At 44.2% G+C, this 22388-nt stretch overlaps 2 protein-coding genes and 1 pseudogene across 2 annotated transcripts; 2 read left to right on the top strand and 1 right to left on the bottom strand.

Moving 5' to 3' along the window:
- Window positions 1-2699: 2699 nt before the first annotated feature.
- Window positions 2700-4796, top strand: LOC127757849 (L-type lectin-domain containing receptor kinase IX.1-like; annotated as a pseudogene).
- Window positions 4797-8453: 3657 nt separating this feature from the next.
- Window positions 8454-13419, top strand: LOC127757348 (thiosulfate/3-mercaptopyruvate sulfurtransferase 2-like). Its single transcript, XM_052282854.1, has 12 exons — window positions 8454-8739; window positions 8818-9042; window positions 9588-9647; window positions 9851-9913; window positions 10652-10776; window positions 10966-11128; window positions 11287-11346; window positions 11449-11507; window positions 12090-12171; window positions 12371-12434; window positions 12857-12924; window positions 13009-13419. The coding sequence occupies exons 1-12, from the start codon at window positions 8578-8580 to the stop codon at window positions 13105-13107; spliced, it is 1230 nt and encodes a 409-aa protein (XP_052138814.1). The 5' UTR covers window positions 8454-8577; the 3' UTR covers window positions 13108-13419.
- Window positions 13324-15719, bottom strand: LOC127757347 (L-type lectin-domain containing receptor kinase IX.1-like). Its single transcript, XM_052282853.1, has one exon. It carries the CDS (start codon window positions 15631-15633, stop codon window positions 13570-13572), a length of 2064 nt encoding a protein of 687 aa, XP_052138813.1. The 5' UTR covers window positions 15634-15719; the 3' UTR covers window positions 13324-13569.
- Window positions 15720-22388: the final 6669 nt, after the last annotated feature.

Raw genomic sequence — 22388 nt, 5'->3', positions numbered from 1 at the left:
AAATCATATTGATCTATTTTTTTTTAAAAAAATAGCTAACATTTAATTAATCACGTGCTAATGTACTGCTCTGTTTTTCGTGCAGATGGGTTCCCAACACCCACCTCCAAACACAGCCATATTGAGTATTGATAATTTGACATGCATTTTGTGTATCAGATCAACTGTAAAATTGGATCGATTTTTACTCCTCTTTAGGCCCTGTTCTTTTTCTTGTAGACTATGGATTATCACGTACACGCTTCCGAAGCTCCCAAACGGTGCTAGATACGGGAGTGGATTTTCATCCCTCGAGGAGATATCCCCTCATTATTTGCATGTCACTCAAAGGGTTATAAAAAAATTTGAAAAAAAAGATGTATTAACATGTGATATATCACTCCACAAATATGCAAGTTCAAATACAACTTCTACATCGATCTCGCAATGAAAAAAACAAATTAAACTACAACTAGTTAACGTATATTCATAGTCAAATTTGTTTTTTTCGTTGCGAGATATAGAAGTTGAAATTGAACTTGCATGTTTGTAAAGTGATATATCACATGTTAATGCATCTTCTCAAGTTTTTTTAATTTTTTTCATAACTATTTGAGTGACATGTAAACAACGAGGGAATATCCCCTCGAGGGATAAAAATAGGTTTCCGCTAGATATGTTTGTATCAGGCAGCTGATGCTAGATTAATTTGATCATTGTTAACTGTCCTGTTTTCAGGCTACATATCCTTCTACCGGTTTAAGAACACATTGAAAATCAGTGAATCAGTGACAGTCATAGGATTCTCTGATCTACCAGCCTGCTGGAAACTGAACATATTGAAAATCTGAGGCTTTCTTTTTTCAAATAATGGAAATGAATTACATGTCCGGCCTCTGTCCGTAGGCACACAGCCAAAAAATCCAGAAATTAACAGAAAATAGCTTAAAAAAAGGTAAGATGGGACAAACCCCTAACTTCTGCCAATAATATGATCTACTAAAAATATTGTTTTTAAAATCACGCAGATTCTATCATAAAATTCTATAGTTACTACGCCATAGAAACTGGAATAAAAAGTTCCTTGGCTACCAATTCCAAGCGTGTAGCATCATTGTGCATAATATCCTCTTGTTCCTATGAAAGCATCATACACCAAGAGTGTAGCCAATCTATATCTATACTTTCTATATAGTTGGTACCCACTAACAATTATTAGAAGCTAAAGCTCAACATGCAAGTATGCCACATCATCACCCACTAGCAATTACTATTCTAACCCATTTAAAATCCTATACACACATGCCACATTTTCACTAACTATCAATTACTACTACCTCCATTTCAGGTTATAAGACTTTCTAGCATTGCCCACATTCATATGGATCTTAATGAATCTAGGCATACACATATGTGCCTAGATTCATTAACATTTATATGAATGTGGGTAATTATGAAAGTCTTATAATATGAAACGGAGGAAGTACTATTCTAGCCTATTTTAAATCACATGCAAGCATAATATATCATCTAAAATATTATATTATAGGATCAACAAGTATGTGTCAAATCATCTTCATCACATTATTTTCTCAATATTTCAACTTTCATTATTTCGAGAATATTTAACATATACACATCTATGAGTCCCGCAGCAAAGCGCGGGGTATCACGTAGCTAGAACACATGAAGATAACCTGCATGTTGCATAGGCGGCGGTGGCGGCCCTCCCCCGCCCCGATCCGCCGGCCGCCACCCTCCCCCACCCGAATCCGCCGGCCACTGCCCTCCCCCGCTCGGCCGCTCCAATCCGCTGGCAAGAAGGGAGGAGGAGGAAGATGATGGCGGCAGCAACAGCAGGAGGACGACGTCGACGGTGGCAGCGATAGGAGGATGAGGACGACGGCGGTGGTGGCTGGAGAAGACGGTGACTATGGTGGCTGCTGGAGGATGAAGACAACGGTGGCAGCGACTAGAGGACGAGGACGGTGGCGGGCCGCTGACGGCGGCAGTTTATTTTTTGATTTTTGGAATTTTTATCTTTTTTCGCAATTTTTTATTTTCACATATGGTTGCGCTAGCCGCATGTGAAAATCATGATTTTCGTAGACATTTTCTTTCATGCAGTCCGCTCAACTCTATGAGAAAATACATTTTGACCGTTTGGAAAAACGTATTCCGTAGTAGGGAATGTTCCTAGCGCCGATTGATGCTTTCGGCTACACATCTTCGGCTTTGACAGGGAGCAGTACCAGCACTCCAACAGTGGAAACACAGCCGATTACTTTTCGTTGGATCGGGCGCACGGACCGAGTCGTCTTCTTCTTCTTCTTTTTTTCTTTTGCGGTGGACCGAATCATTTTCGTACGTAATCCTTACTATGCAATTGCAAAGCTGACTGGTTCCTATGCAATATCGCCAATGGTGTCCAAAAAAATTACCCCTTACTAGAGAGATAGACCCATCATTCCAATCAGCTAACGACCCCTTTTAGTTAACCGCGAGACAGACTCGGTCACGGTACATATATACGGTGCAAACACCAAACAGTGATCTGGCCAAGTGGCCAACCAGTAGTGTATACTATATGATCCAACGCGTAATCGAACACTAGTTCTCTTTGAAAAAACTGCACATGAACCCCGTCCCTTCAATTGTCATCCAAGATAAATTGGGACCAAAGCATTCATGTTCCTAGCAAATTCAAGGCGTCGCCAGCTATGGCTCCTCGCCTTGTCATCATCCTCTTCCTCCTCGCTGTGGTTGCCTCGGCGGCAGTTGCTCGGAGCAACTACGAAGAGCCGCTCTGGCCAGACTGCTCGACCACCGGCAACTACACCGTGGGCAACCAGTTCGAGAAGAACCTCGACCAGCTCCTCTCCACGCTCGCCACGGCCGCCACCGACGATGGTTGGTTCAACACCAGCTCGGTCGGGACGGGTACTGCCGACCAGGTATTCGGCCTTATCATGTGCTACGCCGACTACAACGCGACGGAGTGCAAGAAATGCCTCGCCGGAGCGCCCGCCGGGATCAAGCAGGTGTGCCCCGGAAGCCGGACGGTCAAGGCCAACTACGACGCCTGCCTCCTCCGCTACTCCGATGCGTCCTTTTTCTCCGAGCTCACCTACGGCAAGGTCGAAGTCAATCGCTCCACCTACACGTTCAACGGGCTCTACGTCGAGAACATGACGGCCATGAACGACACGAGGCGGGAGCTGATGAACAAACTCGCGGACAGGGCCGGTGACAACTAGCTGAGACTGTTCAACGACAGCATGCCGTACGTCGACTCGAAGCTCGGCACGTCGCGGTTGTACGGGCTGGCGCAGTGCACGAGGGACCTAGCGGGGAGCGAGTGCCAGAAGTGCCTGAAGAGGTACGTTGACGACCTCGGCCAGTACTACACCAACCAAAGCGCTGGCAACATTAAGGGGTACAGCTGCTACCTGAGGTTCGACCTTTGGCCATTCAACATCACTCTGCCGCCGGCGCCGTCACCATTGTCGTCGTCGCCGCCGCCGCCGATTCCGGCGACGCCAGTACCTCCTCCCTCAGTGTCAGCGGGGCTTGTGGCAGGCCTGACTGTCAGCGCTATCTCGTTCTTGGTGGTTCTTGGTTTCTCAGTCCGGTTTGTCTTGCGCCGGCGGCGGAAGCATGCTGGGTTGGCGAAGGAGCAGGAGATGGAAGAGGGGGGCATCTTCGATGATGAGACGGCCATGGAAGACGACTTCGAGAAGGGGACAGGGCCGAAGAGATTCCGCTTTGGCGAGCTCGCCATCGCCACCGACGACTTCTCCGACGAGCACAAGCTCGGGGAAGGCGGGTTCGGGTCAGTGTACAGAGGATTCTTGAAAGAGTTGAACCTTGACGTCGCCATTAAAAGGGTGTCCAAGAGCTCGAAGCAGGGGAGGAAGGAGTACGAGTCGGAGGTGCGGATCATCAGCCGCCTCCGCCACCGCAACCTGGTGCAGCTCATCGGCTGGTGCCACGGCGGTGGCGAGCTCCTCCTCGTCTACGAGCTCATGCCCAACGCCAGCCTCGACACCCACCTCTACAAAGCCAGCGCCGGCGTGCTCCCATGGCCACTCAGGCACGAGATCGTGCTCGGGATCGGCTCGGCTCTGCTGTACCTGCACGAGGAGTGGGAGCAGTGCGTGGTGCACCGCGACATCAAGCCAAGCAACATCATGCTCGACGCCGCCTTCAACGCTAAGCTCGGCGACTTCGGCCTCGCCAGGCTCGTCGACCACGGCCGGGGATCACACACCACGGTGCTCGCCGGCACGATGGGGTACATGGACCCGGAGTGCATGATCACCGGCAGGGCCAACGCCGAGTCCGACGTGTACAGCTTTGGCGTCCTCCTCCTTGAGATCGCCTGTGGCCGGCGACCGATAATGGCGGACCACCAATCCGAGGTAGACGAAGACCGGATCCACCTTGCTCAATGGGTCTGGGATTTGTACGGCAAGGGGAGGATTCTTGACGCTGCTGACCGGCGGCTCACCGGCGAGTTCGACGGTGGCGAGATGGAGCGTGTCATGGTTGTCGGGCTCTGGTGCGCGCACCCTGACCGGAGCGTGAGGCCGGTGATCAGGCAGGCCATCAGCGTGCTGAGGGGTGAGGCGCCGCCGCCGAGCCTCCCGGCGAGGATGCCGGTGGCGACGTTCCTGCCACCGATTGATGCTTTTGGCTACACGTCATCTTTGGCTGTGACAGGGAGCAGCAGCGGCAGCACTGGCGCTCCTCACACTGAGACATCGTCCTTGCTAAGATGACATATTGAGTATTGATAATTTGACATGCATTTTATGTATCAGATCAACTGCAAAATTGGATTGATTTTTACCCCTGTTTAGGCCCTGTTCCTTTTCTTGTAGACTATGGATTATCACGTACACGCTTCCGAAGCTCCCAAATGGTGCTAGATATGTCTGTATCAGGCAGCTGATGCTAGATTAATTTGATCATTGTTAACTGTCCTGTTTTCAGGCTACATATCCATTCTACCGGTTTAAGAACACATTGAAAATCAGTGAATCAGTGACAGTCATAGGGTTCTCTGATCTACCAGCCTGCTGGAAACGGAACACATTGAAAATCTGAGACTTTCAGAATTGCATTTCACAGAAGATCGCGATCATCTCATGGAACATTTCTATTGCTTATAGTGTCTGAACATAATGGAGTTTCTTTTACTGCCTATCCTTCGGATGGTCAGATTACCCAAGGTTACTGTCCAGTCGGTCCTCCCACTGACCAAATAATTGTTCAACATTTTTTTTACCATTGTGAAGATCAGACGTCAGGCATGATGATTGATGCTTGTCACATGAATCTGCAATTCTGGATCCGATTCGGTTTGAGGAGGAGCGGCATGTTTTTCTCTTCATAAAAAAGCATCCTTCTAGACGGTAGGTGACTCCAACAGGCTACGGGAGCGATTGTCCTATTGTTTAACTTGTGCAATCTTTTGTTGCGGTTGCAAACTTTTGGATCTTTTAAATAGAAAACATATTTTTTTCCTTTTAAAATGTTAAAATTTGCATAAACTCGTGAGCAAGTAAATCTACCCTTACAACTGACTTACAATATAAAAACCGATATGCGGCATATGTCCTATATATACTCTTGCCTAGCGCACTACCCTACAAATAAATTTGGTCTCGCACTCTTGCACCTTATCTTATCTTAACTAATTAAAAGATTCGTAATTTTCCTTTTGTCACCCAAACTTTCGTCGGTATGCGCGATTTTTCACTTCTCCGTGCGATCCGTCCCTGCTTCGTTCGTTTGAGTCCGAGTCTATCTTAAAAAAAACCTCGAGCTAGATCCCCAAATCAATCAATCAATCAGACAACCAAAAACACAACACGAAAATACCAAATTTAATCTCGACCTCATAAATTTGATCCCCAGAACAAACCTAATATCCAAGTATTACCTCCCTCCCGATCCGATCCATCTGAGCGACAATACAAAGAAACGATAAAAAATGAATCACAAATCCACTAAATCAGGAAATCACAAATCCAACAAAAAAAATCATCCCAGAAAATCAAATCACAAATCCAACAACAAAATCATGGCAGGCCGAGGACACTGCTGCCCCAAGGCCGTGGTGGCGATGTCGGGCCGCCACCACCCTTCCTCCCGTCGGATCTGCCCGAGGGAGGGCGCCTCCGAGCGGCCGCCGCTCCTCTCGCTGCATGCCGCTGCCGCAGATGGGAGGGCGTGGCCATCGCCGCCGATCGATGCCGCCTCCTGCCACTGGGCCGCACCGTCTCTACCCGCCGCAGCCTCCCCTCTTGCGCCACCGCCTGTCGCCTCAGCTCCGAGAGAGAGGAGAGCGAGAGAGAAGACCGAGAGAGAGAGGAGAGCAAAACGAGAGAGAGGACCGCCTAAATCCAACACCTCGCCAGAGCCGGGGGATTTGCAATTATGACACTATAAACATTAACAATGCATATGAGGGAGAGAGGAGAGAGAAAGTAAAGTAGTGGGAAGTAAAGTAGTGGGAAAGGATAGGAAGGACATATCGTGTGGAGGGAGAGATCGAGAGAGAGTGAGTGGAATAAACGAGACACTGCTGCTGCTGTTTTCTTATTGCCCCTCTCTATCCACTGCGCTTCCCTTGCTTTTGTCTTTGTTTTTTTCTCCCCGTCTACTCTGCTTCTTCCTCTCTTTTTTTTTTCATATTTGATCTCAAATGTGATTTATAAATAGAAAACAATACTCCCTAAAAAAATAATAACATTGATATTCATTATTAGATATGTCGTCAGTTTTCATAATTACAATAGGTATAATTTTTATGTGCCATGATTTAGATGTGTCATCAGTTCAAGTCCACACTTTTATCAATGCATAAGAATATTTCCACAATTACATTAAAAAGATATATATTTTTTTGTATGACGTGATTCGGATGTGCCGTCAATTCAAATTCACGCATTTTCTTCATGTACCAGTTCACGAGTATATTCAACAATTACATTATACATCTTAACTAATTAAAAGATTGGTAATTTTCCATTCGTCACAAGATGGACGAAGGCCGCCTTCGCAGCCCCCCCGAATCCCAATCGCTCTTAGAATCGGATAAAAAAAATAAAATTCAACCACTCTTTACCCCCAAAATCAACCACAATCATCACAAAATCATAAAATAATCATCCAAGAACAACAACATACATCACATCACATCCAAGAACACCTGCCGCCAGATCCACCTGCCGTTGACGCCACCACCGCCGCGGGAGGGAAAAGAGAGGCAGCGGATGGAGCCGCCGCCGACGCGGATCGAGGACCAAGAAAGAGAGAGTGAGAGTGAGAGTGAGAGAGAGAGAGAGTGAGAGGACTAGAGGAGAGCGAGAGAGAGTGGGAGGGGACTGGATAAGGATGTTGCCTCGGCTTGGCTCAGCACGGTTTTTTTGTTGTTTTTTTTATAAGAACCGACATTATTATAGGTACCGATTTTTTTAAAAACCAACATATAGTATAGTTGTCGCTCAAAATCCACATGCTATAAATTGATGGTTCATTAACAAGCATGAAACTAGAGGTATACAATTTAGAGCTAATTAAAATCTAGAATTAAAAAATAAGAAAAATTAAAGGTAGAGATTAGAGTCCATATAGAAATACAATTTATAAATAAATAAATTTTGAAATTTTAAAAAAAATATTGGAAAAAGAGTCTAGAATCCATATAGAATTATAACTTATACATAACTAAAATTCTGAATTAAAAAATAAAGAATATTGAAAGATAAGTTTAGAGTTCACATAAAAATACAATTAGAAATAACAAAAATCCAGAATTAAAAGTAAGAAATACTAAAATAATAACATCACATAGTCATGGTCACCACTGTCGCGGAAGGGAAACGGACGGCCAGACGCAGCTGCGGTCATCAATCGACCATCGATTGGTCTGAGGTTGCTTGCTGATTCACTGGTCGATCGTGTTGCTAAGCCACCTCGTAGATCTGCCTATATCTTCAGAGTCCATATTGACTCGCACCGTGTAAAGGTGGAAATCAAACCGGCTTTGTCTTTTTTATCTCTTTTTTTTTGAAATTATTCTTGAATAATAATTTATTATGAGCTACTACATTTCTCTCTATCATTTAAGACTTTTTCTAGCGAGGAAAAGCAGTGTGAAAATAACTTCGGTTTAAAACAAATATTTTTAGTTTATTTTGCTAGTATCATTAAAAAAATTAATTTGCTATGAATCTCAGCGAGATTTGATACGATAAAAAATTTAGTTTTTACACTTTTCTACCTTTACAAAATGTTATGCCTTTACATCTCGCAAAAAAAAAAAAGCCTTTACAGGAATACTCACTGCTGATTTTCTAGATAAACTTTGTGCGTTTCAGGAGAGGCCTGCGAAGCTACACTGGCTCTTCTGCCCAACCGTAGGCTCCGCGGATTCCCGCGAAACCAGTTGGTTTCCTTTCCCCGCGGATTAATAAACACTCGTCGAGCAACGAAGTAGTACCAACCCATCCACCTCTTCCCCTTCTTCCTCTCGCTTCCGCCACCAACCCCTTCGCGAACCTTCTAGAACCCCCCAAAACCCTATCCATGGCGGCCACCCTCCTCTCCCGGGCCGCTGCCGCCGCCGCCGTCTCCCTCCGCGGCGCTCGCTCGCACCACATACTGTCCTCCTCCCTCCCCAAGGAAACCCTCCTTCCTCCTCCCCTCCTCCTCATCCTCCTCACCACCACCATCGCCTCGCTCCTCGCGGTCGTACTCCGACGCCGCTCCGCCTTCTCCCTGATCTCTCCGGCCTGACGGTGGTTTGTGTGTTTTGTGCGGGTGCAGGGGGGAAGAGTCGGATGGGCGCGCGCCGCCGAGGAGGGCGCCGGGTTCGGGTGCAGGGCGTCGGTGCCGGCGGCGCTGGGGGGCGTCGGTTCGTTCGGGATCGCGGCGCGCTGCAACGCCACCTCGTCGTCGGCCGTTTCGGAGGCTACCAACGCGCTGCCGAGGACGGAGCCCGTGGTTTCGGCCGAGTGGCTGCACGCCAACCTCAAGGACCCCGATGTGAAGGTAGTGTGCAGTGATGGGACTGTAGCGATCTGCGGTTGACCTGTGAAATTGTTGCATATACTGTGCTACAACTAATAAACTGGAAGATAATTTTTGTGAATTGTTGCATATACCGTGCTACAGCTAATAAACTGATAGTGAATTGCTAGTTGCTGGCGTTCTACCATGCTGGCAGTTTGATTGATGATGGAAGAGAGATAAATCGTAGGAGGATGGCTAGTGACTTATTATTGCTGAGTTTGTCGCGTTAGCTGTGCGGATTGATGGTTGAGGAAAAGCATGAGGTCTTTGTACTACAGACTACAGCACATTCAGGATGGCACTGGCTTTCCATTGGCTACTTTCGCTTTTACAGCAGAAGCTGCATTTGTATTAAAGTTCTTTTTTCATATGCATTATGATATACTCTCAGTAGGATAAATGAGTCTAGTATAATAATAACACTATAACAGTAGTCACTGGATAGTTTTCTTTTCCCTGTTAAAAATGTTTGTCTTCCTTGAGTCCACTATATCTCATTGAATCATCCTCTTGTTTCTGTCAAGGTACTTGATGCCTCTTGGTATATGCCTGCCGAACAAAGGAATCCTCTTCAGGAGTACCAGGTAGCGATTACATGCCATACTGAGGTTTTGCAGTTTTGGAATTCTTACCACCTGCTGTGACGCCATTGTTCTTATCTGATTGTTTATATGCTCTTATTTTCACTGGTTCCTTGTCACCTTAATTTTCTGTTTTTATCAGTTCATTTGAAATTATAGTAGCAGAAGTTCTGATGCTTTCATATGCATTTTAATCTTGTTTCCAGGTGGCTCATATTCCTGGGGCGCTATTCTTTGATGTTGATGGAATATCAGACAGAACATCAAGCGTAAGTTCAACTCACTAGCTTGTTTTTTCATTTACTACTAGCTAATCATATGAACTTTCTTTATGTGCCACATCATCCTGCTTTTCTGATGTTATTTTTTTATCAATATAACATTATAAATTGTCAGAATATGGGCTTGTGCTATGCAAATTTAGGGGCTGGTAAACCCAATTCCATAAATACATGAAGCGAAAGCATTTAGTTCAGTATGTCAATACATTTAAGTTCCACTCATACAGGTCAACAAAAATAGCTTTAGGCAACACCAGAAAGTAAAAGGTTGAAGCTGGTGAAGTAAAACAGGGACTGACAGATCACAACACAGTTGATAACATTTGTGTGTGTTGTGATCTGGTGGTCTGTCCCAATCCCCTGATTGGTGTAAAAAAAGTGATAATAAGTTACTCAAGTTTGATTTCTTTCAGATCACGTCAAGCTTTTATATTGTACTAGCTGGTGTAATGGCACTTAAATTTTCTTTCCCTTTCTCCTTGACTGTATTTTTCATCTACTACTGTCAATCTTCATGATAAAAAAGTAACACTAATAAATTAACATGTTTTTTTAATCCTGTTTGGTTAAGTAGATCAACAATTCAACATAATGCCCTTATTATGATAGGAATATGAATTGCAAAACATGGCATCATTCTTGATTTCTTTGTGTTGGTTATTGTTGAGCTGATTAATTGTTTTTCGGCATGCTTGATATCATTGAATGTATTATCTTTTGAGTCAGTTGCCGCACATGCTGCCATCTGAAAAGGCATTTTCTGCTGCTGTATCTTCGCTTGGAATATACAACAAAGATGGGATAGTAGTTTATGATGGAAAGGGACTATTTAGTGCTGCTCGTGTTTGGTGGTAAGCTGCTTCTTCTCGAAACCAAAGTAAACATCAAGAGTAGAATTCAGGCAGAAACGACAGACAATCTTTTTTCCCCTTAAATGATCATAAGCCGTTCTTACTAGTGCATTTGCAATATGTTCCTTTGTTGTTAATTTTGATAATTGAATTAAATTTCATGTGCGATGCCTGCTTCCTTGATATCAGGATGTTTCGTGTTTTCGGACATGATAAAGTTTGGGTGTTGGATGGTGGTTTGCCCCAATGGCGTGCTTCTGGGTATGATGTTGAATCAAGTGCCTCTAGTGATGCCATCTTAAAAGCCAGTGCTGCTCGCGAAGCAATTGAGAAAGTTTATCAGGGGCAGTTGGTAAGTTGAATTAAACCTCTATTTTGTTTGTTCTAACATTTGGACCTTACTCCTGTTATGTACTTGTCAACCCCTGAATCGTGATACTCATGCTAGTAGCTGCTGTGAATGGTGCTTAGCTTGACCTTCAGTTACACAACTTTTTATTATCTTTGTAGGTTGGTCCCTCCACATTTGAAGCAAAGTTGCAGCCTCATCTTATTTGGAATCTTGACCAGGTTAGAGGTCTTCAGGCTGAAAATCTTGCCCATACATTTCTTCACCATTTATTAAACTCAGTCGCATGTTTGGTATAACTAGTTCATGATTTTTTTTCTCAGGTAAAAGAGAACATTGATGCCAAGACACATCAACTTATAGATGCTCGAGGAAAGCCTAGGTAAATCTGCTATTTTAATTCTGGAAAAGTCCAGATTATATACCATACACGATTACATGTATATAAAGCCTTTACCTTTATGCTTAAGGATCCATTGGGTTATGGTGGATTTTATAAAAGGCACTTCCAATTTTGGAGACAATGGCAAAATTTTGCAGGAATCATTCGATATTCAAGTAATGAACTAAATTCTACACGGCAGCAGACCCTGTTGTCACTGGCTACAGACCATGTTCCTCCCTAGGCCTAGTACATTGATTTGGATAATATATCCATAGACTCACTAGTATCTGTCAAGATCTTCATTGCCAATAAAGTCGGCTGTTTGGCTTTTGCCTTTTTAAGTAATCTTTTTCCAGTTCAACCATGATTCCATGTAACACCTCACCAACATAGTAGGCATTCCAGACTCTTATGGTGTTTTATCTTTTCGACTCTTCTGACTTGTTTTTTTTGTGTCAGTAATTGCGGTAGATTTGCCATATTACCTCATAAAAATGTGAATGCTTCAAGCTTCATTGGGTTGTGTCTTTGTAATGTTGGTCATTGGTCTTGAATACTAACATGAAGCTTTCACTTCAGATTTGATGGTGCAGTTCCAGAGCCACGGAAAGGAATAAGAAGTGGGCATGTGCCTGGGAGCAAATGTGTTCCTTTCCCTCAGGTGGAGACTTGCAATTATCCAATCAACTTGTACTCTTTTGGACATAAATTTTGGATAATTACTTTTACCTGATCTTTGGTTGTCTTTGGTCTCATTGGATTAATTATTTATTCGGGTTCATTTGTGACCATATTTTTGTATTTTTAATCTTTGTGTATTACCAATTCTTTTTGCTGAATCTTTGTTTGTTCTTCTGCAGTTGCTTGACAGTTCGCAAAAGCTATTACCTCCAGAAGAGCTCCGTAAACGATTTGAACAAGAAGGTAATATTTTTATCCAGATAAAGTTTCAAATTCTTTCTGTCTGCTGACAATGCCCTGCTTAGCCATGTTTGCAATCCTATTCCCCATTCTGAAACATGCCTATATCTTAACCATGAACCTAATGTTTTGGCCTTCTGGGTCTTTTGAAACATTAAGAGCCTCTTATTTATATTTTTGTATTAGTTGATGGTTGAGTTAATTAACCAACTAGTGCCAGGTGTTGTCGCTTATATGATTGTAATGACCAGGCATGACTTCTTGCAGTGCTTTGTTTATTGGTAGTGGTTGTTACTAGCATCATTTTTCTGTGGTATTTTGATGTAGATCTGTGGTAGCAAGTATGAATTATGAAATATAAAATTATGGCAACATCTTTGGTAATATTGGCAATAACTTTACTACTTTGTTGTGATATTCGTCAGGTATATCTCTTGATCAACCCCTGGTGACCTCATGTGGTACTGGTGTGACAGCATGTATATTAGCTCTGGTAAGACTACCTGTGACTTGGAAGTTCACAAGATTTACTTTGCAATTGTTACATTACGTCGCATAACCTATGCTTTCTTCTTAGGGCCTCCACCGGCTTGGCAAAACCGACGTTCCTGTATATGATGGATCATGGACTGAATGGGGAGCCCATCCTGACACTCCAGTTGCCACTGCTGCTTAATTAGTACCAGTTACAATCTATTGGAGAACTCTTGATTATACTTCCCCTGTACCGTGAATGGTCCTATGGAAGGAAGAAAGCAAAGGAGATTGGAGAGGTCGGCTGGGCGTAGGTTGGGGGGAAGGGACGCCATTAGACCGGCCTTTTCGTTGTAAATGGTTTTGAAAATAGACATACACTGTGAATTATTATGAGCTGTTGATCTACCTTTCTGAAGTCCCTTTTATATGATGGCTTGGGGCAATAATAAATGAGAACACTAATTAATATGCTGAAAGTGTCAATAGCTGTATCCCTTTTATGTTTGTGCCATTGTGTTCTTGTGTTATGTAACTAATGTTCATCATATTACCAGTCCAAAATCAGCTGCATACTCTAGTAAAAAACAGGTATGATGCTCCTGTCAAAACCAATTCATTTTTGCAGTTAATTAATCTGATAAAAAACGTCATTGCTCAAGTGTCATTTCAGCAAGGAAGATGTCTCCGTCGTCCTGGACGACCGAGTAGTGTCTGTGCTGGCGCTGCTGCTTCCTGTCGCAACTGAAGATGATGTGTGGTTGAAAGCATCAACCGGCGGCAGGAACGTCGCCACCGGCATCCTCGCCGGGAGGCTCGGCGGCGGCGCCTCGCCCCTCAGCACGCCGACGGCCTGCCTGATCGTTGGCCGCAGGCTCCGGTCAGGGTGCGCGCACCAGAGCCCGACGACCATGACAGCCTCCATCTCCCCGCCGTCGAACTCGCCGTTGAGCCGCCGGTCGGTGGCGTCAAGAATCCTCCCATTGCCGTACAAATCCCAGACCCACTGAGCAATGTGGATCCGGTCTTCGTCTACCTCGGATTGGTGGTCCGCCATTATCGGTCGCCGGCCGCAGGCGATCTCAAGTAGGACGACGCCGAAGCTGTACACGTCGGACTCGGCGTTCGCCCTGCCGGTGATCATGCACTCCGGGTCCATGTACCCCATGGTGCCGGCGAGCACCGTGGTGTGTGAGCCCCGGCCATGGTCGACGAGCCTGGCGAGGCCGAAGTCGCCGAGCTTGGCGTTGAAGGCGGCGTCGAGCATGATGTTGCTCGGCTTGATGTCGCGGTGCACCACACACTGCTCCCACTCCTCGTGCAGGTACAGCAGCGCCGAGCCGATGCCGAGCACGATCTCGTGCCTGAGTGGCCATGGGAGCACGCCGGCGTTGGCGCTGTAGAGATGGGTGTCGAGGCTGGCGTTGGGCATGAGCTCGTAGACGAGGAGGAGCTCGCCGCCGCCGTGGCACCACCCGATGAGCTGCACCAGGTTGCGGTGGCGGAGGCGGCTGATGATCCGCACCTCCGACGCGTACTCCTTCCTCCCCTGCTTCGAGCTCTTGGACACTCTCTTAATGGCGACGTCAAGGTTCAACTCTTTCAAGAATCCTCTGTACACTGACCCGAACCCGCCTTCACCGAGCTTGTGCTCGTCGGAGAAGTCGTCGGTGGCGATGGCGAGCTCGCCGTAGTGGAACCGTTTGGGACCAGTCCCCTTCTCAAAGTCATCGGCCTCATCGTCGAAGAAGTCGCCCTCGTCCATCTCCAGCTCCCTCGCCTCGCCGGCGCGCTTCTGCCACCGGCGCAAGAGGAGCCAGATTGAGACACCAAGAACCACCAAGAACGAGACGGCGCCGACGGTCGATCCGGCCACGAGTCCTCCCGACACCGAGGGAGGAGGTGAAGGCGGTGCCGGAGACGACGACGGAGGCCGCGACGACGGCGGCAACGGCGGCGGCGGCAGCGTGATGTCGATCGGCCAAAGATGGTACCTGAGGTAGCAGCTGTACCCCTTAATGGCGCCGCCGCTGTTGTTGGGGAAGGTGTTGCTGAGGTCGTCGACGTAGCCGCTGAGGCACCTCCGGCACTCGCTCGCCGCCAGGTCCCTCGTGCACTGCGCCAGCCCGTACAACGCCGACGTGCCGAGCTTCGAGTCGGCGTACGGCAAGCTGCCGTTGTCCAGCCTGAGCTTGGTGTCGCCGGCCCTCTCGGCGAGCTGGCTCATCAGCCGCCGCCGCGTGTCGTTCATGGTGGTCATGTTGTCGACGAAGGGGGTGAAGTAGACGTTCCAGGCGATGGTGGGGTCGGCGCCGTAGGTGAGCTCGGAGAAGAAGGACTTGTCGGAGTAGCGGAGGAGGCAGGCGTCGTAGTTGGCGTCCGCCGTTCGGCTTCCCGGGCACACCTGCACGATCCCGGCCGGAGCGCCGGCGAGGCATTCCTGGCACTGCGTCGAGTTGCGGTCGGCGTAGCACATGATGAGGCCGAACACCTGGTCGGCGCCCGTCCCGACCGAGCTGGTGTTGAACCAGTCGCCGGCGATGGCGCCGGCGGAGAGGGTGGTGAATAGCTGGTCGAGGTTCTTCTTGTACTGGCTGTCGCCGGTGTAGTTGCCGGCGGTCGAGCACGACGGCGCGAACGGGAGCACGATATTGTTCCCCTGACCGACTGCCGCGACGCAGAGCGAGCCGATGACGACGGCGACGGCGACGAGATGGCCGGAAGCCATGGCCGGTGACGCCGTTGCTAGGACACTATGAAGTTGCTTATTGTTCTTGGTTAGCTGACGAAGGTTGTTGGATGCACATGCACAAGAAATTAATAAGTGATCGGACTTCTCTTTTGACTAAGTCATCAGTCCAAGCATGTCTAATCTAATTGTGTGTTATCCTCAAGAGATGATATTTCCTCGTTTATTTAAAAAGCATTGAAACGATTATGAAAAATTCCAAAAAAAATTGACAACGCTGATACAGCATTGAACTTGATTTTTTTTTTTTGCACAGATAGGTATAACAATACTCAACATTGTCAATTTTTTTCTATAATTTTTTACAACTATTTGAATGGAATTTGGAAGAAAAGATATATGAAGATATATGAGTAGACATCTCCTCTCGCTCCCCTAATAGAGAGAGACTCTTTTCACATATAATTCTGAATCAGAGCAATAGATGATGGCAAAGGCTATCTTCTTGGAGAATTGCAAGTAGAATTGATTAGAAACTCTCTTTTAACAATTAATTAATACTATACTGCTGTAATTAGGTCCTGTCACTGTCAGTATATAATTTGCGTTTGACCAAGTCAAAAGTGTACATGATGTAACTTCGCCTGCCTACTTTTGTCTTGCACCAAACTGCTTCCATCACTATATATCTGTAAATGCGCCACAATAAATTCAATGAAATCAAGTTGTCATTGTTCTTTTTTTTTTCTGAATCATGTGGAGAACGCATATACAAATCACTATATGTGTTCATACTTGTGTGAATCTATAAGCATGCTCCTAAAATATGTTAAAGAGATGGAGTCAACGATAACTTTCTATTCTCTAATTCTCTGAATTCTATTAAAAGCATTCACGTGTGTATGAAATATACGTGAGTATCAGAAGCACAAATTGCCCCTGATTTTTTTTTTCAGTAAATTGAGAGGAAGGTTTCTTGGTCTGGAAGCCTTTGTGGTGTATGGCCTGTGACTCTGTCAACTCTGCATTTATCTTGTATACTTTCATTTTTTATGTGCGAATTACTGTGACAAAAGGTCTCTGCCGCGTATTGCCTGAGTTGACCATATGTTTTGTGACAAGGACTGAACATGGCCTCTCTGAATTGGCGTCACATTGTTCTAAAAAAAATATTGGCGTCACAGAGTCAGCAACTCAGGCCGAGTCTAGTTCCAAATTTTTTCTTCAAACTTCTAACTTTTCCATCACATTAAAACTTTCCTACACACAAACTTCTAACTTTTTCGTCACATCGTTCCAATTTCAACCAAACTTTCAATTTTGACGTGAACTATACACACCCTCATCATGTTGGAAGCTAGAAGCACATTATTTTTTTTAAAAAAAATCTCCTCATTTTTTTTAAAAAAAGATTAGATCTCCATTCCAGACAAGTGTTGTTCCTAGATTCTGTCTGCTGTTTAGTTAGATAGGAGTATGATGTACTATCAGCCTGGATAGAGTCAATTGCTTACTGCTGAATTATTAGTTCTGATGTTACCAGCCTGGACAGAGTCAGTTGATTACTGCTGAAATATTAGTTCTGATGTTCCTATCGAGTAATAGTAAAGTCTGATGGTCATTCAAGGTCCAGGATACAATTCAGAGGTCTATATATGCGTGTCCAGTACTCCAGTCAGCACTGAATATTTGGTGAAAAATTGAGTATTTTCCAGTGCATGATGAGATCATGCATGATGAAGAGTATTGGAAGACAGTTTAACTTGTAAAGTTGCAGTTTTCTCCGACAATAGTGATTTAGAAAATTATGCGTGCCATAATTTGTTGGCCTTAGATTTCAGATCATGTCAAAAGTAATGCAAATGATCTATGTGTTCCTAACTTCCTATCACTCGTTCACTATTATATATTGAGAGTTCGTACGTTAATAAGTTAAACCCATATAATTAGGGACATGCTAGGATCCTGTACGTGAACAAGTTAAATTCATGGGAGGCATGCATATCTCTCTTCAAGGCACAGAAACATTAGTCCTTTCACTGTCCATGCGTCTTGTGCATGAATAACTTTTTGCAAGATTCAAACCACACTAGCCACATACTCCCTTCGTCCCAGAAAAAAGACAACCTATACCTAGTAAAACGAATCTGGACAACCATTTGTCTAGATATGATACCATGTAGATCCTAAGACTATGAATTTTGGTGCTAGAACGTAGCCTGCTCTGATACCATGTTGAATAGTGTAGAGAGGAGTTAGATGATTGTATTGAGTCTTAGGGACTGAAATATATAAAGATTACACGGGTAGAGATAAGGAAGATATAGAGATAAGAAAATACTCTAATCAAATCAATCCTATCCTAATATTCCTACAACTACCAAATATACTCTAACAGTGTTGTTGCTTCCCCCATCGCCCTGCCTCGCCCTTCCTCTATCAACTCCACTATCGATCCACCATCCCGACCTTGCCATGCCAGCTCATCCACGGGAAGGAGGCAGCAGCGGCCACCGGCGGCCTCCCAATCGCCATCCGGGCCATCGGCTTCTGCGCGTGAGGTTGTGCGACGAGCTGTGTCGGTGCCATGCCGTCCTCCGCTGAACCGCACCCAGTGCTAAGAGAGATAGAGGAAGAGAGGAGAGGGTGAGGTGGGGCCACATTTGAGTCTTTGTTTTCCTAATGACATATGGGTCCATTGAGTTTTTTTATTTTTCTATTTTTTTTTCTAATCCCACATAAGCACAAGCGCTACATAGGAATAAAAATCATGCCAACATGCCACGTGGGTAACCGTAGGATAAAATTGCCATTTAAACCGCTAAGGGACTTTATTTGCACTGGTTTTGATAATTAGATGACGTTTTATACCCGATTTCATGGGTAAGGGATGTAAATAGAATTTGACTCATAGTTGAGGAATGTAAAGTGAACTTATTACTTCTTACTTCATAGAGGAGGGGCAGGAGAGAAGCAGGACTGGGCCAGGAGAGAAGCAGGACTTCAGGAGGCTGGGAGCCCAAAAGGAGGTGGGCTATCTTACATCTTAGGCCTCGTTCACATTCCTTTTTTAAAAAATCTTCATGTTCCCATCTTTATTTCACGGTTGGCTCAGTGATGTCACGAGCTAACAGGCGAGTGATGTCATGCTTGTAGTGGGTTCCAACTATAAAAAAGGACTCGTGACATACGAAACATATTATTATATTGGTCTTCTCGCAGGCTAAAAAAATGCCTCAAGTTTAGGAAGAATTAGAAAGAATTAGTGACATTAGGATCCTTTGTTAATGCAGTCATACTCAGAAAGGCCTTATCTTAATTAAGTTAATGAGAAAAATAATTGAATACACTGACTTATTACTGTAGCCTCGGATGTGAATTACGGATAATTCTGTGGATTTCCAAAGTCCAAAGTCGACCAAGTAACCTTCACCAGGAAGGATGCAAACTCAGTATTTATCTGCTGACATGAATGTCCATGGTGATTTGGTTCGAACGAGCAAAAATGTTCAGCGTAAGACCCTCCTTGGCTTACCTTCAACTTCAATCGCAGCAAATTACGCATCATTGCAGCAAGCACAAACTTCCTTAAGCCACACGGCTCGACTATGTGGCCACAAAACAGCTGCATTTCATCAGGTAACGAACCCACATAAGAACCGATAGACAGATTGAAATGACTCTGCACTTCCAATACGGCAACCTGTACCGTCGCCTCCACTGCATGATGTAGATGTGAAAATTTTATCTCGACCGCACCGCAATCGCCATAGATGTGTTTTCTCAATGTTACATCTGTTGGTGTCTCACAACCAACGACTAATACACCATCAATCAGTTGTCCATCATCATCTTCTTCTGCTCCTGTCTTTATCCTCATATCAAACTCGATTAGGACATCACTTAATATTTCGATCCCTCGTTTAGGGCCAGATATTTCGATGAGGGAACCCTACAGAAACAATATTACGTATTAGCTCATCATAGAAAATAGGACAATGAAACGGGTCGATATGTTATTTTTACTATTAACTATATATATAAAGCTGAGCGAAAAGTGAAATGAATATTACACAAATAATAAAGAACCTAGTATATTAAACACATCAAACATTGAATGGCTGCCAAGTGTATAGGATTGACAGAGATAGCAAAACTACCCGATAGAATAATTCAATTTTATCTAGATTGTTAAATATTAAATTATGGATGTTTGTGGAGTTATTATGAGAAAAAAAAGGATAGTTTGTGCTGTGTATCTTGTATTCCTACAGATTAACGAAAAAAATGTATTATCAGATAGCTACTAAAGGTCCAAAGTACTATTCTGTTTGATTTTCTTTGCAACACATAAAACGTCATACTTAATTTAATTATATAGGTTTATTTGATAGTATAATTACCACAACCAAAATCTTGGTTAGCATCGTAATGGCTTACACAATCAACTGTTTCTATTCTGCTACTTTTGGGTATGTTGACCACCTTGAAGCATGTTTTTGCAGCCATAACACCGAAATATTACTATAATAGAAATATTCACAAAAAGTAAATATCTATGCATTTGTTTCTAGCAATGTCAGGATATATATATGTATTACTTTTAACTGTAATGAGGCCACAGACATTTAACTAATTAGAAAAATATAGAGTTATGAAATAGGGGATAACTGGAGATAGCTTTTCATGGCCGTGCTCCCAAAACCACAATAAATTGTGCTATGACAAACACTTTATAAATGTCACAGCAACATAAACTAACCATATGTCTTAAAATCAAGAAAATTGTGAGTGCAAATTGAGCCTATGTCTAAACATCAAGAGCACAGTTATGACAACATTTCCGTTGATTGGATGATGTAAAACAGATAAACTTGCTTTTAGTATACCATCAAAATTGTCTCCTTTTGTTGTATGCATGTGATGATGACTTCATATTATGAAATAAAACAAAGTAATTTAAAAAAAATGCAGAGTAGGGGTGTGCACCTTCTCCACGATGATGGGATCATCCCTGCTAGTATGGAATATATAGTTACGCAATGGATCCAAAAGGTCCCGTGCTGCTAAGTATCCATACAGCTCTACTGGGCCACTGGTGACAGCAATTTCAGCCAGTTTTAGTGAGAAAAAGTGCAACATGGGACATGGTCTATGCCTTGCACATTTTTCACCATGCATAATGCAATATTTAGGACCTGATAACATCATCGCCTCCAATCGAGCTTCCCCAATGATCACATGTCATATTACAACCAACAATTAATACGGTCAACAAATACTTAATTAGTACAAATAAAGAAAACTATACTTTTGCACATCAATTGGGTTGCAGAAAATCCTGGGTCAAACCGCTTTATCTTTTTTGAGTAATTCTATAAAAAAACTACAAATATTTTTGTCAAAATTATCAGTTTGTTGCAATTTTAGCTAGGGATTTCAGAATACTGCAACTTGAGCCCAAACCTGTCGGTATTTACAGTAGCAAATATAAAATGAAACAAACAATGCAGAAAATAGTCAAACATTGGGATTCAATAGCAAATACTATAATGATTGATCTATAGCTTGATAAAATTTCTAAGACCAAAATAGATTTTTTTTTTAAAAAAAAAACAGTAAGGATATCTGGATCACTTACTCTCCTCAAGATCTGCAATACGATAAATCTTTTTCCATCTGCTGTTGCCCTTGTATATAGAACCATGACGGTGACTGCTATCTTCCAAAATCGACGCGGTATTTGCAATTTTAGGGGGATTGTAAGAGGAATCATCTTCGCTATCAGTTGACATCCCTGCCTCTTCTTCACTATCCGATGCATCTTCATCGCTACTGGTTGCCATCTCGGGATATTCTATGGTCTCGTCGTGTTCTTCGCTATCTGTTGTGGTCCTTGCATTATCTTTACAATCACCCAAATGATCTTTAGTTGCCCCCTCATTGTTTTCATCATCTGTGGCAACACCATAACGATCATGATGACTGCTAATGTCCATCTTCTGAGATCCAAAAACAAATCTATCATCAAAGGGCACAAAAGAAAGGGCTCGTCTTAGCATCCATCCATCACGATTAAATCGTAAATGTAATACTATTGTCCATTCTGAAATCTATTTTTATAATTCGTTCCCAAAAAAAAATGATGATCAGAAGAACTTCAATTTCAACAAACATCTTACCTTGTTACAGCTCCAAAAATCGATAGTACTGCCAGCTTTCTCAACCATAGAAAATTAAAATGAAGAGAGAATTGGTTGCAATCCAGATCTCTAAGACTGCAACTAAAGGATATATTAACTAACATGAGAAGGAGAAAACACACACCTGAGGATAGGATGGACAAATCGATCTTGATTGGGATCGGTAGAGGACAATGCCGCCGTCAGATGCCATAGAGGAGAGAAGTCGAGAGGCGGTACATCGTGGGGTGGGGGAGGTGAATCGTTGGCGTCGGAAGAATCGAGCAAACATTCAGTTGGAGATCAGTCTCACCGGCGGTGGCCGTAGCGGCGGCGGCGGCGGCGCGGCCGGGGGATCTGCCGATCTTGGGCTCAAATTGGCTGCACTTGCATGGATCGATCCAATCTGCGTGATTACCTAGTCCGATTGGTATAGCACGGTCGTACAGTACAGTCAGTTACTGACTCGGAATCATGACTAACCAACCTTAACCTCTTCATGTCATATCTTACGTTGCCAGGCACTAAGCCGTCAAGCTTGCTAGGCGCGCGCGCTTTGCGTGATGGACCTATCGACCGGCGCCGGCGGGTCGCCGGTGAGCTTGTCGGACA

The sequence above is a fragment of the Oryza glaberrima genome, chromosome 12 (genome assembly GCF_000147395.1).
Source record: "Oryza glaberrima chromosome 12, OglaRS2, whole genome shotgun sequence".
Taxonomy (NCBI): domain Eukaryota; kingdom Viridiplantae; phylum Streptophyta; class Magnoliopsida; order Poales; family Poaceae; genus Oryza; species Oryza glaberrima.
The sequence above is the reverse complement of the archived record's forward strand: the minus strand, read 5'-3'. Positions and strand labels throughout refer to the sequence as shown.

Excerpts from the sequence above, each read along its gene's own strand:
- LOC127757348 (XM_052282854.1), top strand. The coding sequence starts at position 8,578 with ATGGCGGCCACCCTCCTCTCCCGGGCCGCTGCCGCCGCCGCCGTCTCC. Across the intron at positions 11,347-11,448 it reads TTATTTGGAATCTTGACCAG|GTAAAAGAGAACATTGATGC; the intron begins GTTAGAGGTCTT and ends TTTTTTTCTCAG. Across the intron at positions 12,435-12,856 it reads TAAACGATTTGAACAAGAAG|GTATATCTCTTGATCAACCC; the intron begins GTAATATTTTTA and ends GATATTCGTCAG.
- LOC127757347 (XM_052282853.1), bottom strand. The coding sequence starts at position 15,633 with ATGGCTTCCGGCCATCTCGTCGCCGTCGCCGTCGTCATCGGCTCGCTC.